This window comes from Meleagris gallopavo, chromosome 15 (genome assembly GCF_905368555.1).
Source record: "Meleagris gallopavo chromosome 15, MGAL_WU_HG_1.1, whole genome shotgun sequence".
Lineage (NCBI taxonomy): Eukaryota > Metazoa > Chordata > Aves > Galliformes > Phasianidae > Meleagris > Meleagris gallopavo.
Window position 1 is genome coordinate 17,641,645 of NC_139418.1, and position 16,551 is coordinate 17,658,195.

Below are 16,551 nucleotides of genomic sequence, written 5' to 3' on the forward strand. Positions count from 1 at the left end.
CACTGTCAGTGCCCTCTGGAACCTGATGAACAAATCTTTCTAACTTCCCATGTCCTGTATCTCACTTAAGTTGCCTGGGATAAGACTCTGAATGTTCCCATTACCACAGGCTCTACTCCCAGCTGTACAAATCCAAGCCAACGTGCATTACAGTTTGTCTCTTCAGATCAGCTTTTCAGCAGAAATGCAAATGTGTATGTGAACATCCTCTTATCCATTTCAACACATCTTCGAGTCAGAATGCCTTTAAAAATAACAATGTTAGAAACAGGATTCACTAGAAACACAGATTATTCACTTAGGGATACGATATTACCAGAGTTGCTCTTTTTCATTTCTGATTGTTGTGATTTTTACCCTTCTATTGTACACTGAAGGATAGATGCACCAGTCTACAAGCCCTCAAGAGCCCTACAGTCTGCTTTCAAGAACAATGCTTACACCTTCATTGACTTCATCCTACACAGGTTACCATGCAGATCACTGACACTGACCACGTATTTCAAGAAAAAGGCATCATGTATGTCATTCTGTGACCCACAAAAACACGCAAAGCAATACGGAAGTGCTCCGCTAACACAGACCTCTGCAAAAACAGGCTGCTCCGTTCGGTTAGTAATGCTTGCCACTGAATATATGTGGATGCTAATTTGCTGTTAGTTGTGCCTCTACAGCACTGGGCACACTCTCGTCTTACAGTTTAATTCCTTAAAGCATTTCCAAATTAATTAATACAACCATTCATTCAGTTACAACCTACCAAATAGTAATCCACAAAATTGTTCTTTCAGCTGTAAATTACTACACGTACTTCAAGTGCAATGGTCTACAAACACCCTTTGTTTGTCTGAAAGTGATTATAACTGATTATAACTTCTATTCAGGGAGGGGAGATGGAAAGTGAATATTACTTAGGATCCTATGACACTGCACCAAATTCTCTGAGCTGATTCAGCAAAAGTGACTGCATCTCATTTTTCTCCTCATTGATACACACAGGCAGAAAACAGCAGCTCACAGTACCTCAAATATTAAATACAAAAAAGCATAGTGTAAAAAAAGAAAAAAGAAAAAAGACATCTATTAACAGAACTTCAGGAACAAAAAAAGCATTTATGTTCATTAAACTATAATAAAATGTTATGGATTAACACAATTCTAGGTCTTTTGAATATTATTCTGTTCCTTATTTGTACACCAATCCTACGTCAAAGACATACAAAACAACTGAGTACTGATTATAATTAATTTCAAACACCTGAAACATTAAAAGTTATATGCATTTTGCATACACTACACAAATGAATAGTGAAAAATATTTATGCATCAATTTAAAAAGAAGGTCTGCTTACTGAATTTTAGCAAACCAGTGCTAATGGAAGACAAACATGCTCAGAAAACCTGCAACTACCATTTCTTCCACCTTTATTTGTTCACTCGTTACTGATCACCCTCATCTACTCTGGGCACTGCACGCAAGTTTTAACTGCATTTCTTCTTCTTTTTAATTTTAATTTCCACATTTGTTGGACATTTAGTTGAATTTATTTACTGATACCAGTGGTTATCAGTTAATTTAAATCAGTCATTTTACTGTACTTTGTAAAAATAAATTTAATCTGATTGTTTTATTGTTCATCACAGAATTATATTTCATCTGAAGATAGAATTGTGGTATATTGGCTCTTCGGTTGTATTCATTACTTGTTGGCTGCTGTTACACAGTTCACTGAGAGTATGCTCATAGGTAGTCATGTACTGAAATACTTTCTGCATTCATTTGCCTCTCATGTAACTCTGCCAGGCAGGTGGGCACACAATTCAGTTCACTTTACTTTTATTCTGACAGTAGTGAAGGGAAGTGGCTGCAATGTCCAAATATGATCTTCCAGGAAAAAACCCACGCAGGCCCTAAGGTTTCAGGACGTGCCACAGTGTGTCAGCAACCCACCATGATCCAAACTGAAAGCCTGCATCCAGAAAAGCACTTGCATATCACTGTTTTTTCCTTTCAAGTTCATGGGATACTTCACAATGCAATCTGCAGCTTTTCTGTCATTTACCAAAAAGGTGCTAAATACTCTCGTTGCAACTTGATGTCAGCAACATGCTGATAAACTTTCTATACAGATCCCCAACTCATGGAAAAAATAATTAGACTGGAGAGGAAGGGGGGACATTTAGGATTTTCAGTCCTGATGTTTTAAAGGAAAAATTCAAATAGACCTTAAAGATACAAAAACAAGTAGATTCCAGATCTTGAAAGCTGATGGCAGAGTCACACTGATTCCCTGCACAGACGTAGATGATGACTAAAAAAAAAGGCAGCAGAGAATTAGGCTCTGAAGATGGGAAAACACAACTGTTATAATCCAGTCAAGAGCGGATCTTGAAGTGATACAGATCTATACGGGAACTTTGAAAAGCTTCCTGCCTGGGAATTAGAGCAGTCTAGTTGTTTTAGAAACATGCACTGCAAACATACCGTTGTAAAATCGATTAAAGTAATTATTGTATTTTAATCATTTTTTTGCAGAAACCCAAATATTACACTGCCATGATGCACAGGGATTGCAGAGAAATCTGGCTGAACATAAAAGATATGGAGCATGACAGACCATGTGATCCAAATTTCAGGTAGCTGATAAGGATTATTTTGCTGTCTCACAACTTCACAAAGAAAACAGAACGCATAAATACTGACCACAGTGCAAAACAACCACCACTCAGTAGTGAAAAATGAGTTCACAGCATGGTCAGTCTCAAAGTTCATTTAAAAAGAAGGTAAAAAAGAAAAAAGTTGTAATTTACAAACTACTTGGATTTCAACACCTGACCTACACCAGCCTTAAGACAGTAGAATCCATTACCATATCTTTTTTCACGAGTTGGGGGGCTATTATTATACAATTTTTAAACCACAGTATCAGTAGTATCAACTGGATGAATAGAAAACAAAACTGAGAATTACTCTGGGCACCATTCTGACAGTTGTGTTTCACAGTATTTTCCAGACTTGAACACCCAAGGGTTACTTATCCATTGTAATGACAGAGAAATTATGCAGCATCTTTCCAGCAACTCGATAATAAAATGTCTCACAGACCCACCATACATTTACAAATGGCAGCAGCCAAAGTTCTCCTTAACACCCACCACGATGCAGCTGTACTTTCTGTTCATTTCCTAGTAAGTAGGACACAGAGGCTCTCATTCATAAGACATACTTGGAAATGGCCAGCAGAAGAAGAGAAATCGTCAAAAACCACCAAAGTATGATAAGGACAAAGTTATCAAACACTCTGCCTAGGAGACTGGGCACAGAAAGCCCAGATTACTAACCTGGGCATGACATATGCACACACGCAGAATTTGACCCAACAGATGAAAGAGACTAAGATCCCAACATGTCACCTTACTGTAATGCACAGGGCAGGATCAGAATGCAAAGGTTTTAACAACACGTCGTTATTTTTTTGCTTACAAGAGTTCAAATTACATTTTCAAAATATACACATCTCTATGTTCCCAACCTACAGGGCATGCTCAGCATCTTTTTTATATGTATATTCAGAAAAGAAAACAGAAACAGCCTACAAATGGATATTCAGTGCCATAAACCAGCCCAAATGCATGATGCTGCCCTAAGCAGCCATCATGAAGCTGACGGGCAGCAATTCCATGATCTAAGAGTAAATTGCATATCAGCCTAACTGGCGCATTTCATCAGCTAACAGCTGTCAAATAATAACAAAAAAAAGATGTGTTGCGCGTACAAAGGGGCGAAGCTCGCAAGGTCTCACACGCATACACAAACCCACCAGCTCTGAGACTCCGAGACACGGACAGGTGCATTTCCAAAAAAAATACACAGAAATAAACCTTGTGCAATGCCGAATAGGCAAAGATGCTCCACAAGTAAAAATAAACCAGGGGAGTTCCATCACAGCTGCTCCTGCTCAGCTGCGCCAGCGCCCAGCTCAGTGCCATCTCACCGAGGCCCATCGCAAGCTGCGCCTCTCCACGCATCGAATTCAGCCCCGTAAAAATTCCTTCCGCCGCAGGCAGCGATTTGCAGGACCGCGTGCCGTGGCGAGGAGGGCGAGACAATGACGGACCTGGAGCACAATGGTGCGGGATGGAGGCTGAGGCGGGTTCCGGCACGGCTGCGGGCTGCATCCTTGCCACACCTCTCCCTCCATCGCCATCGCCATCATCACCTGCATCCCTACCTCCTCACCTCTCCTCTCCTCGCTCCCATTCGCTTCCTCTCCGCCTTCTCGGCCTCCATCTCGGTGCCATCGCCCGCTCTCTACGCCGCCGCCCCGGCCCCGCTCCCCGCTCCCGTCCCGGCCCCCCGCAGCCGTCGCAGTCATTGTTGCGGCGCGGTGGGAGCAGGCAGCCCCCGCCTCTTACCGTGCCGCGGACAGGGGAGGATGCTGAGCGGCGAAGGACGGGTGCGGCGCTCCCATCTTCCCGCTGCCGCGGCGGCTCCAGCGCGCATCCCCAGCCGCTGCCGGCCTCCTGCGCGCCGACGCTGAGGGCGGGCGTCCGCCCCGCCGCCTCCCCGCGGCGGAGGCCTGCGCTGCCGGGACGGGGTCTGCGGTAGGCGCCGCCCCGCCGCCGCCGATGCTGCCGCCGCCGCAGCGCAGCGCGGCCGCAGCCATGGCAACGCCGCGGCGGAGAGGGCGCGGGGCCGCCGGCCGCTAGCGGGGACGGGGGAGGGGGAACCGCGGCAGCGCCCGTCGTAGCCGAGGGGCCCCGCACCAGCGATGGGGCGAGCAAACCGGGACCCCCGAGGGCGCGGGCCGCCCCAGCGGAGAGGCCCCTCAGGGCGGAGCCGCGCCGCGCCGCGCCGCGCCGCTCCCAGCAGGCGAAAGCAGCACCTTTCCGCGGGACGGCTCCCCGGCTGGAAGCCCTGCCGATAGGAGCGAGCAGGCCGCAGGGCCGGCCCGGAGGGCGCGGACCTTTACGGTAAGGCGTCTTTTAACGTGCTAGTCCAATCTCAGACGGACGCAGTAGGAACTAGCCATAGATCTGAATATACTGCAGTGCGCTAGGGCTTTTTACGTGTAAGCCAAGCCCAACGAGAGCCATGAGAGCAATGGCCACAGAAGACCCTGTGCTTGGGTTCTTCAGAAGCGTCCTCAACTCTGTTCTTCCAAACACCAGAGATGTGGTATGCCAGCCCATGACCACATCCATCATTCTGCCTTCCCTTTACTGCTTTACAGAGGAGATAAACACGACTGCTGAACCTCCTCAGGTAAGGAGTTTGTTCTGCAAAAGCAAACTCTTCTGTTTACAGAAAAACTGAAGAGAAATGCATTTTGTTCTTTCTTGTTACCCGGTATTGGTTTTTGCTAAGCACTGCACCACAAAGGAAACAAACCATTTCAAGAAACAGGGATAGATGGGTTCTGGATTTGTACTCTTCTATGCTACTGTCTACTTCTGCTGCAGGTTTATTCTGTGGTAACTTGTATTCTCCATCCATGTATTTGCTCCACACTGACAGCTTAATGGCAGCAGTGCTTACTATTCCAGGTCAGTCTTTTGACCAATAAAACTTCCTGACACTAGAGTACAACATAGTTAGCCAGTCACTGATTCCCCATACGTTAAGAGCTGTTTGTAGTTAAGATTCACAAGCTGGCAAAGGAGAGTTGAATTTTCTGAGACACTGACCACTAAGAGTAATACAATGTGAAAAAGTGTTATAATTCACATATAACCAAGGCACAGAATTTAAGATCTGTCTAAGACATGCAGGAAGGGCCTCTCCTACACTGGCTGTGGAGAGCAGCTCCTGAGAACACTCCAGGCTGGCACCTTCTCTCAGGGTCTGAAGCTGAACCAGGCTCACCTGCAGGTATTACAAGGCAGCCCCTATGCAGACCCCCACCTGCCAGCTCCCAGCCAGGGTGAACACGGCCCTGCACCTGGCATGCACCAGCCCAGGTGGGCAGCTAGCAGCACCCCAACCAAGCCCAGCGTGGGACAGGCTGCTGTAACTGCCACATGGCTGTATCTACCTCCACTGTTATCTGCTATAGCACCCATGAAAGCTACATTATAAAGGAGTCCAAGGAATTAGCTTAATCATTTTATTTTTTTGAAATTGTGCTATCCCACTGGCTGCCTTTCTACTCAAAATATCTGCTGTTTTACCTGTGGTTCTGACAAACAGCTGTTTTTTGTGGTTGTCTGAAATTCCTTACACTTTTCAGTCCTTTAACATAGGCATGGAAACTATATTTGTGTGTCTCATACTGCTTCATCATCTCTGTAATTCAAGACAGGCAAAAATTCTTAAGCAGCCAGGCAGATAGAAGGTTATCCAGAGAAGTTCAGAGAAAGACCAGAGGCACACAAACTCATGAAGTGAGCCTCTTCCCATGACCTATTAGCAGACCTATGTAGTGGAACGTCTGCTCTCTTGACTGTAGTAACTTGGTGAAAAGTAGAGCATGTTCTCACATATAAGAGTAGGCACTTTCAAGTAAGTTGCACTTTTGCCTGTTTGGGCACACCTGTCTTCAGCTGTGGGCTCCAGTCACTCTTTACCCTACTTTCTTACCTGTGAAGGCAACACTGCACATAAAATTTCACTGGAAAACAGTAGGTGGTTGCAAGCCCCATCCACAACATCACATTCAATGCACAGGTTAGAGGTACCAGCATTGCTCACGGTGTAACAGAAGACAGATTGAGCGGGGAGACACGACGTGTGGGAGTGCTATTGGCTGACAACGATGCCGGGAGGAAAAAGGGAGTAGCAATCTCTGTGGAGGAGGTCTCTCCTTGGTTGCGAAGCTGTAAGATTTGCCGCAGCAGTGCCTTTCCTTCTTCTCTAGTCTGAAAACAATTTGTAAAAAAGAAAAACCACACACTGATGGATGAGAGGTTTCTGTGTCAAATTCAATACACAATCTGTTTAAATTTTAGTAATTTGTCACTTTGTAAGGCCATCATTCTGGAAGATATTTAAAAATGCCCTCAGATCTTCTGTTTTCTACTACCTTAATGTTCTTGATTAAGTATGTCAGACTTTTTAATTACAATATTTCTCCCTCTTTTCACCTTATTTGCCTATTACTTGGGTATTTCGGACACTGGTACCATCAACCACTGCAGCCATCTAAATATCCCATTTAGAAGTAGATTGGAGAAGCTTCAAATAAGCTAAACTCAAATTCTTTTGAGTTCCAGACAACTCCGTTAAGAACAGGGCACACACCTTGCCGCGGCCTTGGCTGTTGGGTATCACTAGGTTGGAAATTTAAGAAGTCCAGAATTTCCTATTTATAGACTGCAGAAAATCTCAGAATATGAAGTCACTTACAAAACTCAAGTGCTCTTATATCCTCCCCACTGTCTACACATACAAGACGTGCAACAAGAAGCCACGTGAGTATCATTACTGTAGCATGGGGCATTCTAAACTTTTAACCACCTCCCCACTAAGATTTTCAGCAGTCTTAAGGCTGCCATCCACAGCCTCAAATTCTTTTATTTAGTGAACACCAAAGTAATGAGACTTGATTCAGTTTTACTTACCTATGCCATATGCCCTGACTTGAGTCTATCACAGAAACATTCAGGATGAAATAGTCTATATCTACGCAGCAGATAGCTCTCATTCATTCAATGAAAGATTGATCTACTCATAGGGTAGCCAAGACTGAAGTCAGTTATTCCCCAAGACCCCAGAAATCATGCAACTACTCACATCATTGAATGAGCAGCATTTCTGAGCGCAAGCTGAGGCTTCATCCCAGAGCTTACACTTGAAGTAGTACTGGGCAAGGTAACGGAAGGCAGTGCTAACCTCCAGATGCTCCACTATCTCCTACAGTGAAGAGGGTAAAAACAGGCTGAGTGTTTTCCAAGGTAGTTCTACACCATGCTTGCTTTTCCTTTGCTCCCCAAGATATAGTCTTACCCCACAGGAATAGATATCCTGGATGTATTTGATATAGCACTGAGCAGCTTGTTCAGATTCATTCAGCTGTTCATGCAGCCTAGGAAAAATACATAAATAAATGAAATGAAATGGCCACTGGAACAAGATCACCTTGTCAGACTTTACTGGTCTATGAGAACCTGTGAGAAGTCTGACCTTAACTAGAGCCATTTTTTTTTCCTTAAGAATTTGCAAAACATACATTATGTACTGTCCCTCATACAAAGAAATGATCCAGCCTGAGAACAACTGCATTATCAGGAAGTCACCTGCTAGAAGCAGTGCAGATACAATTAAAGCAGGAACCTTAGTCTGTTCCATTACATTCAAAGTCTGTAACAGAGTTTTTCCATCCTACTCTAACTGGCCATCTCTTCCAGAGTTCTTTCTTTCTCCACGTACCATATAATCTTTATACGTCAGTTTCATCTTTCACCTGCCCATTTCCTTCCCCTTCACTTCCCCCCCCTTTGTATTATATTTTTTTCCCAACTAAAAGTTGGTGTTAACATCACTGTTCACATTTATTTCACATTAGATCCTATGCTAAATGTCACATTCGTATAATCAGGGGAAAAAAGGGCGGAAGGAAAAGGAGATGGGGATGAAATAATCAATCTATGATTTTATACAGCATTAGCACCATGGATTGGTTTAAATTTGACTCTAACACTGATAGCACTGAAGTCATCCCATGATTTGTAAGTCCCTTGTAATGCATCCCAGTTTCCTCTCTACTTGCCCTGACAGAAACTCAAAGCTAAAGCTGGATAACAGAGTTTGTAGTCTCTGCAGACCTTCTAAAGGTAACGTTTATTACACCTCTCCAGAAGCAGTACTATCCACCAGCAGCTGCACTTGTTTCCCGTCTACCACTCTATCACTGGGTATCAAAGTGCTTTTGTTGCATTTAACACAATATCAGTAATATTGCATTTATATTATAATTATTGCAATAATAATGCATCTAACACAATATCAGTGCTAATACATACTCACTTTGCTAGTTTCACCAATGCCATTTTCTCCACATCTCCCACAGCATAAGCCCTCCAATAGCACTATCAAGGAAGAAGAGTTAGTCAAACACACAAGAAAAATGACTCCAGATTATGATTCACACAAGCAAGACAGAAACAGAAAGCTACATGGCTTTAAAGCAAAGGGTCATGAATCAGCTGCACACAATTCTCTCAGCTACTCTATAGAATTTCCCATTTTAACTGCAACGAATGGTTTCAGTAAGCTCCTAACATGCTATATACATTTCCAGTAGTACAAGCCACACTATTTAACTGCAACTCCACCTAGTGTCTACAAGTCAGCCCTCACTTACCTTTTTAGCTTCCACCAACTGATTGAGTTTCTCATAGCATTCTCCTAGAGCAACCAGCATACGAGAATCATTGGGTCTGTAAAAAAAAAAAAAAATTCCTAAATGTAGTTTAATGGACAGCCACCTGATATTGCAAGGGGGAAACAAGAGGGGAAGGAAACCCGCATCTGGCAGTGTCCATCATCTTCTCTTACATAAAATTTCTCTTATACACCTTAGGCATTGGAACAGGCTACCAAGCAAAATGCTCACACCACCAAACCTGACAGAATTCAAAAAGCATTTGGACAATACTCTCAGGCATACAGTTTGATATGTTAACAGCTAATTAGCAAAACTAAGAGTTTGGAATAATAACACTGCAAACCAAATGGTGCTGATACTCTTCTTCCTACCCCAGTTTAGCTCCTGTATCCAAATTCCTTAACAAGCAGACATCAGACGGTAAGAGAGCCTACCAGGGGAATCGCCCTGCTAGACGAGCTTTACAAAGAACAACCTATGGAAGATGTGGTGGTCGGAAGCTGTCGTGGGCACAGCAAATGCAAAATGATAGAGTTCTCTATCCTTGGTGAAATCAGGAGAGGGGTTGGATTAGATGACATTAGCAGTTTCTTTCAACTTTAGTGATTTTACGAGTGAATGCCAACTGACATGGCTACATTTCCCACTCTACCTGAGCTGGTGGGCCCGTCGGTAATAATAGAGGCAGTAAAACGGCATTTTAAGGATTTCATAGGTTTGCCCCAAACCATACCAGGCTCTGTAATCCCTTTTGTTCACCTCTATTGCATGTCTGCCAAAGAGAAAAAGACAACATAGTCAGAAAGCAGTTAGGATCAGAGTTGGGCAAAAGACTAAGTACCATTTTTTTTCCTTAATTCACCCCAAATGCATGCGAATACTATTGTGTGCAGCATGAGCGATACCTATAAGCCTGGATAGCTGCAGATGTGTTCTTCATTTCCATGTATTCATGTCCCATAAGCGTCCAGGCTCCCAGATAACGAGGATTCAGTTTCAAGGCTCTCTGGAAATACAGTGCTGCTTTTTCATGCTGGCTTCGTAAGCTATAATAATTTCCTAAAGCAAAAAATCACAATATTTAAATAAATAGAAAACAATTGCAGAAGGGAAAAAAAAAAAACAAAAACAAAAACAGATGGAATAGGTATAACCTAAGTTAGGAGATATGTAATGCTATAATGTGATGGAAAGTTCAGCAATAATAGCAGAGTGGCAAAGTCGTAGGCTGCAGCAAACAAGGATAAACCCAAATGCAGCAGCCATGGACACAAAAATGAGTAAAATTTGCTTACCTTTGGAAGGAATACCCTCATGGTATACCCACTGTATTCATGGGAATACCCACTGTCAACCCTTAAATGAGGTCTGGGAAGGAGTGGATCCTGGCTCCACCCCTTCTGGTCACTCAGATACACTGCATGCACCTGAGCTCCCCTGGGTTGGCCCTGCCTTCCCACCAGGTACTCAATCACTGCTTCAAGCTCTGACTTAGCATTTCCGCTACAGAGGTAGTAGATAATATGAGCAAGATATGTTACAGGCAGATCTGCCTGAAACCTCAAGAGTCCTAGTAGTAGTATCTTCTCCAGTGTTCTCATCAACTCCTTTTCCAACTGCACCTATCAGCTAAGATCTCATCATCTGCTTAGAAACTCACAGTCTGATCTAAAAAAAAAAATATTTCCCAGACTTGACACACAACTGTTTCTGCTGGAGTTTGAGGACTAAAGGGAATTATCAACTGCATGGGCCTTCATAATGTTTTCTTAACTACTTTCAGCTCTAACAGTATTACAGCAGCTCTTTCAAAGAGGAATGTGGGAAAGGGGTACTCTCATTTGGTCTGCTTTTTATGCTACCTGAAATCACGTTCACCAAATGTTTTTGATGGCTCTACTGGCTCATCATTTTCACAGCTATTACTAAAATTTCTTCCCACAGCCTGGAGATGGAACAATAAGAACACATAAAAGAGTTGGCTCTCACCAATTACACAGCAGGTCTCAACACGATACTTGTCTATCTCACAGAGATTGTGAGCCAGGTAGCTCAGCTCAGGCTTCATGCTCTAGTGAAACAAAAAACAAAGAAGTGAAGATGATGAGTAAAGGATCACATTACAGTTACAAAGAATTCCTAGGCAGTGGATGATGCACACATTTCTGCTTCACAACTCCACGAAACAGATGCAAACAGAAGTTGAGAGCTTATGTTCAGAGAAACCAGGTAACGGCAATTGCTTTGCCAGCGTTTAGCTTATCTCTGACAAATAGTATCATCATGGACAAACAACAGAAGGGGTGCTTACCCTGACATACAGCAAGTTGGAGAAAGTGTCCATATTTTCTATTCTATAAGGATCTTGTTTCCTCAGCTCATTAAAGATAGATAAAGCTTTGTCAATATCTGAAGAAAGAAGAGATATGAGAACAAGAACAACAAAGGCTAAGTTTGCATTAAAAAGCTTAGTCCTATTAGTAAATATCACTGACCTCGTATATTGTGGTAGGCAACTGCAATCTGAGAGATAATATATGTGCTTTTAGAAAATCCTGCATCAATGAGGCTCTGATACTTCTGCAGAGCCTCCTCTATCAGCTGGAGCTCCGTATAGATGTGTGCAAGAAAGAACTCTTTCATCCATGTATCTGGCAAGGACAGGAACTTCAACTAGCAAGAACCAAAGAAGAGGAGAAAGAGATGACAATCAGTAGTATTCTAAGAGCCACCTGTGGCAAAGAATCCATTATCTTCCCTCCCACGAGCTAGTAGACAGTCTTGAGGTAGAAGACTTTCCTTAAGCACTTTCTTAGGCCATAACACCAGCTGTGAAAGAATAGCATTAGGACCAAAAATTATTATTGAGTTCTTCCACAGTGGAGGCTAAAAAATGTCTACAAATTAAGAACACTGGAAAATGAAAGGAGCACTGAGATGCCTATTCTAAAAAGTGTTACAATATGGACTACATAATTCCATTTAGTCACTCCCAATCTACTCCAGTGACTTGAAATCAAAAAACTGATGATTTTTCATTTGGTCAATTGGTGAAGAAATAATTGTTTTCAAAGATGATGGCACCAGGCTTCTGCTTCAGCTACTGGCTTAATTTCTACATTAAATTCAGGAGTCCTTTAAAAGACTATTTTCTTCTCATCACTATTAAATAGATGAGGTTGTTTTTGTCTTTTTTTTTTTCCATGTAATAAGCTACCTGTACAGAATAAATAATCTCACAAAAATGAATTTCCTGTTCTTCAAAGATCAGTAAGGTTGTCTTCTGCACCCTCTTTACTTTTCAAAAATATATCTAGCAGCCAGAATTGACTGAAGAATTACAGAAGTGGTCTCATAAACCCCATGCATAAAGACAAAAATCACCTTTTACATGAAAGTTCAATTCTTCGATACAGTTCATCTCACAGAGACTTTGTATTTGACAAGGGAATATCTACATTAGTGTTTTAGTCTGAATCAGTTTTGCTCTTCTGAAGTGAATTTCTCAGTGATGATCGCCAGAAGCACATTTTATTTCACATCATGGAGCTGTATCAGAGAATCTTAGATTCTCTCAGGATAAGACTAAGTTCAAGAGACACACTCCCATTACTAATAGACATCTAAGCCACAAAACCCTATCAGAGGACATTCAAAGTAATCTCCCCAAATCACATACAGTATGAACATCAGGTCTTGTAAGTCAACTGTTTCCTGTTATAGATTCAAGCTTTCTGTGCTCTACTTGGTAAGTAACGAAGTAATTGACTTATTAAAGGCTTATCTTGTTCAGTGGTGCTTGCTGCTCCCATATCATTGCAAATAATTTGCATGATCGTAACTGACAGGAAAAGCACAAATTTCCAGTCATTTGAAAAAACTGCAAACAGTGATTCTACACATACACCCTCAATTCACAAAAAACTGTGTAGTAACTGCAGAACAAAAATGTTCCCCCCCTCCAAAAAAAACCACACAAACCACAAACACACACCAAAACAAAACCAAAACAAAAACAAAAAAACAAACAAACAAACCCACAACACAACCAACCTCAGGATGAACTCATTCATGTCACAAGTGGCTTTAACAATATAATTTATAATCTTGGGTTGCCTTGTCTGAGAGTCTCACAGAATAAAGCAGTGGGCAACACTAATCTTCTGACAACTGAATCAGGTTGAACTCTGGAATTTGTTATAACCACTTGACATCTCCCAAGTTTTACCATCTCTTTATCTGTAATCAAGTTGCAAAGTTCCAGCCAAGCTCCCCAGTGCAAAGGTAAGACATGAGTAGCTTCAACAAATACATCTATTGCTTCTTTAGACAGGTCCAGCTTTCGCAGCACAACACCATATCTGTAAAGCAAATTAATCAGTCATAAAACTGCATGTCCACATAAATGTAGGCAAATACATTAAGAACACATGCAGACACTTACAAATAAAGGCCAAATCCATCCAGTTCTTGTGCTTTGTGCTTCTTACTGAGCTCAACTCTAAGCTCTCGTAAAGCTTCATTTTTCACCTGTCCTTTTTCCAGTGGTCCTGCATGTGAAGAAAGTCAAACACCTAGCTTTCATTCAGGAGTCTCAATACGTTAACTGTGAGGCCTAGGGTACATTCAGAATCATCATCAACACGACCAGAAAGCTTCCCATCCGTGACTATTTTTCTGTTATAAAAATATAATCTCCTAGTCCAATGACTAGCACTTTAACAGAATAAGTAAGAAAAGAAATTCTGTAACCTGTATTAAGCCAATCAATTGAGAGAAAACGAAAGCAAATTATGTTACAGCCCACTATTACTCAAACATCAATGGAAAGGCCATAAAACCAAAATGATTTACATGAAGATGTGTTATTGAAAGTTTCATTATATCGTCTCATGTTCCTTGACAGTAGAGCCTTACCCAAACTATCCACTGTCTCATCATCCTTCTTCTTTTCCCCTGACTGTAGAGAACAGAGGAAAATCAAAATTATTTTACAACAGCATATATAAGGTATGCTACATTCTACATGCGGAAAGGAAGCAAAGCCAAGGAATTCAGTGCTTAAAGACAACTTTTCCTTCTATCTTACCAGATATCTAGAGTACATATACAAGAAGTAAGCTTTCTGACTCTTGCAGCCCCGTAAGAAATATGCAGCTCTGTCATATTCCTTTAGATCAAAGTAAGATTTGGCTAACGTGTAGGCATCCAGATCACGAGCATCCTCCTGCAAGAACAAAGGAGAGTTAAATACCTTAGAAATTCTGACATTAGGTAGGAAAATCACCCACTTACAAGCATATCAATGAAACTGCCTGGAAAGTTAAGAGAAAAAAAACAGCACAAAAACACAACAACAAAACAGGTTTTTTGTTCACATTTGAGTTGAGTAGAGTCAGAAAGCTCTCTCCACTCCTTCACACCATTGGTACTCATGTGAGAACAAGGATTCTGACTGGCTAGAAATGTTTGTAATAAACATTTAGGTTCCAAAAGATGAACTGTGGCAAGTTGCCGGAAGGCAAGAATTAGCTGTTCAAGCAAAATGATAACAATAAAGAAAAACACTCAAGAATTTCATATCCAACAATATTAACCTGCTCATTTAAACACAAGCATTTCCTTGGTATCTATGCCTCGAATAATTTATTGACAGAAAAGAACCTGGGGGTTTTGGGGGACACCAAACTGTCACAAGCCAGCTATGTGTACACAAGCCAGCTTGCCACAAGGAAGGACAAGGGTATCCTGGGCTGAACTATGTAAAATATTGTCAGCAGGTCATGGTAGGTGATCCTGCCCCCTCCACTCAGCACTGACAAGGCCACATCTGGAATACTGTGTCCACTTCTGAGCTCATCAGTACAGAAATGACAGACATACAGGAGAGAGTTCAGCAAAGGACCATGAAGATGAAATGACTGAAGTATTTCAAATGAGAAAATTTGGAGAGTTGTGACTGGTTCAGTTTGTAGGAGGGAAGGTGCAGGGGATCTCATCAATGTACATAGATACCTGAAGGAAAGGAACAAAGAGGAATGAGCAAAGCCCTTCTAAGTGCTGTCCAGTGCCAGGACGAGAGGCAACAGGTACAAACTGAAACAAAGGAGTCTCTGTAAACATCAGGGAGCACTCTCATACTGTGTGGGTGACAAAGCACTGGCACCAGGGCTTCTGGTATCTTCCCCCTTGGAGAACCTCAGAGAACACCCAGACATGGTCCTGGGCAACCTGCTACGAGTTGTTCTGCTGGAGTAGGGAGAGTTGGACTAGATGGACCTCAAACATTTTTGTGAAATGCATTTATGACGTGCAGTAACTTAAGGAGTATTACACCTACAAGTCCTTCACCACCACAGGAGGTGGTGATTAAGACACAACATATTTTCCTTCTATCCTAAGGAGCACAACTTTACTGACATAAAATAATTTAGACTGCAGTAACTTCAACCTTAGCTAAAAACCCTTAGCTAAGATGAAAGTTATGCATTGTGATTTCAAATTTAGCTTACAAAGTTTCTCATTTAGGACACAGCAAAACAGGAAATTGAATGCTATCATCTGGGAAGTACGCTCAGGTCTGTCCACCTTCCCAGAAAAATATACAACAAAAAGGAACTTAACAGCACTGCAAAGAGACCAGCATTCAGAAACGCCCCCTGCACACCAGCCGCTATCGCACTTCTCCGTGGCAGGTTTGGGGAGGACCGAAGAGAAGGTCGCGGCTCTGCCACCGGGAAGCTCTGCACAACCCCCCGCACGCCTCAGCCATCCCGCACCGCCGAACGCAGCACGGGCTCAGCCCCGCCCCGCGCTGACGCTCGCTAACGGCGCGGCAGGCGGCCGGGCCGCTCCGCCCGGTGCTTACCTCCGTGAGCGCGGGCGGCGGCGGTAGCTCGCTCAGCAGCAGCGGCTCCAGGGCGAATGCCAGCTCGGAGGCCCTACGCGGAGAGACGGCCATTAGCGCGGTGCCCATCGGGCGCGTCCGCCCGCCCGGTCGGCGGCGCTCACCACTTCCCGCTGTGCTGCAAGCCGCGCTCGCGGCTGCGCTCCGCCACGCTCAGCAGCTGCTTCTTGATCTCCCGCAGGTCCGAGAAGTCAGCGTTCCCCGACCCCGCCGCCGCTCCCGCTGCCGCCATCCCGCCAGCGCGCCCTACAGCCAATCACGGCTTCGCGTACTCAGTTCCCCTCCTCTCTGTAGACGCAGTCTTCTCATTGGGCGAGC

At 43.2% G+C, this 16,551-nt stretch overlaps 2 protein-coding genes and 1 long non-coding RNA gene across 10 annotated transcripts in view; 1 reads left to right on the top strand and 2 right to left on the bottom strand.

Annotated features, from left to right (window-relative positions):
* The window catches only part of JAKMIP2 (janus kinase and microtubule interacting protein 2), a 55,215-nt gene extending 50,537 nt beyond the window's left edge, over window positions 1-4,678 (bottom strand). For all 8 annotated transcript variants that reach the window (XM_085236873.1, XM_085236874.1, XM_085236872.1 and 5 more), the window contains exon 1: window positions 4,417-4,678. The gene's annotated coding sequence lies outside the window, so the exon portion shown is untranslated. The remainder of the gene's footprint in view (window positions 1-4,416) is intronic.
* Window positions 4,507-13,687, top strand: LOC146543360 (uncharacterized). The gene is made up of 2 exons (XR_014886658.1): window positions 4,507-4,974; window positions 11,271-13,687. It is a non-coding gene; the product is annotated as an uncharacterized LOC146543360 (long non-coding RNA).
* CDC23 (cell division cycle 23) lies at window positions 6,094-16,515 on the bottom strand. The gene is made up of 16 exons (XM_085236881.1): window positions 16,338-16,515; window positions 16,195-16,267; window positions 14,416-14,553; window positions 14,244-14,286; window positions 13,771-13,876; window positions 13,555-13,687; window positions 11,822-11,999; window positions 11,638-11,735; window positions 11,316-11,397; window positions 10,232-10,385; window positions 9,979-10,098; window positions 9,303-9,378; window positions 8,966-9,027; window positions 7,946-8,024; window positions 7,733-7,852; window positions 6,094-6,858 (listed from the first exon to the last, which is right to left on the bottom strand). Exons 1-16 carry the CDS (start codon window positions 16,463-16,465, stop codon window positions 6,688-6,690), a joined length of 1,761 nt encoding a protein of 586 aa, XP_085093007.1. The 5' UTR covers window positions 16,466-16,515; the 3' UTR covers window positions 6,094-6,687.
* Window positions 16,516-16,551: the final 36 nt, after the last annotated feature.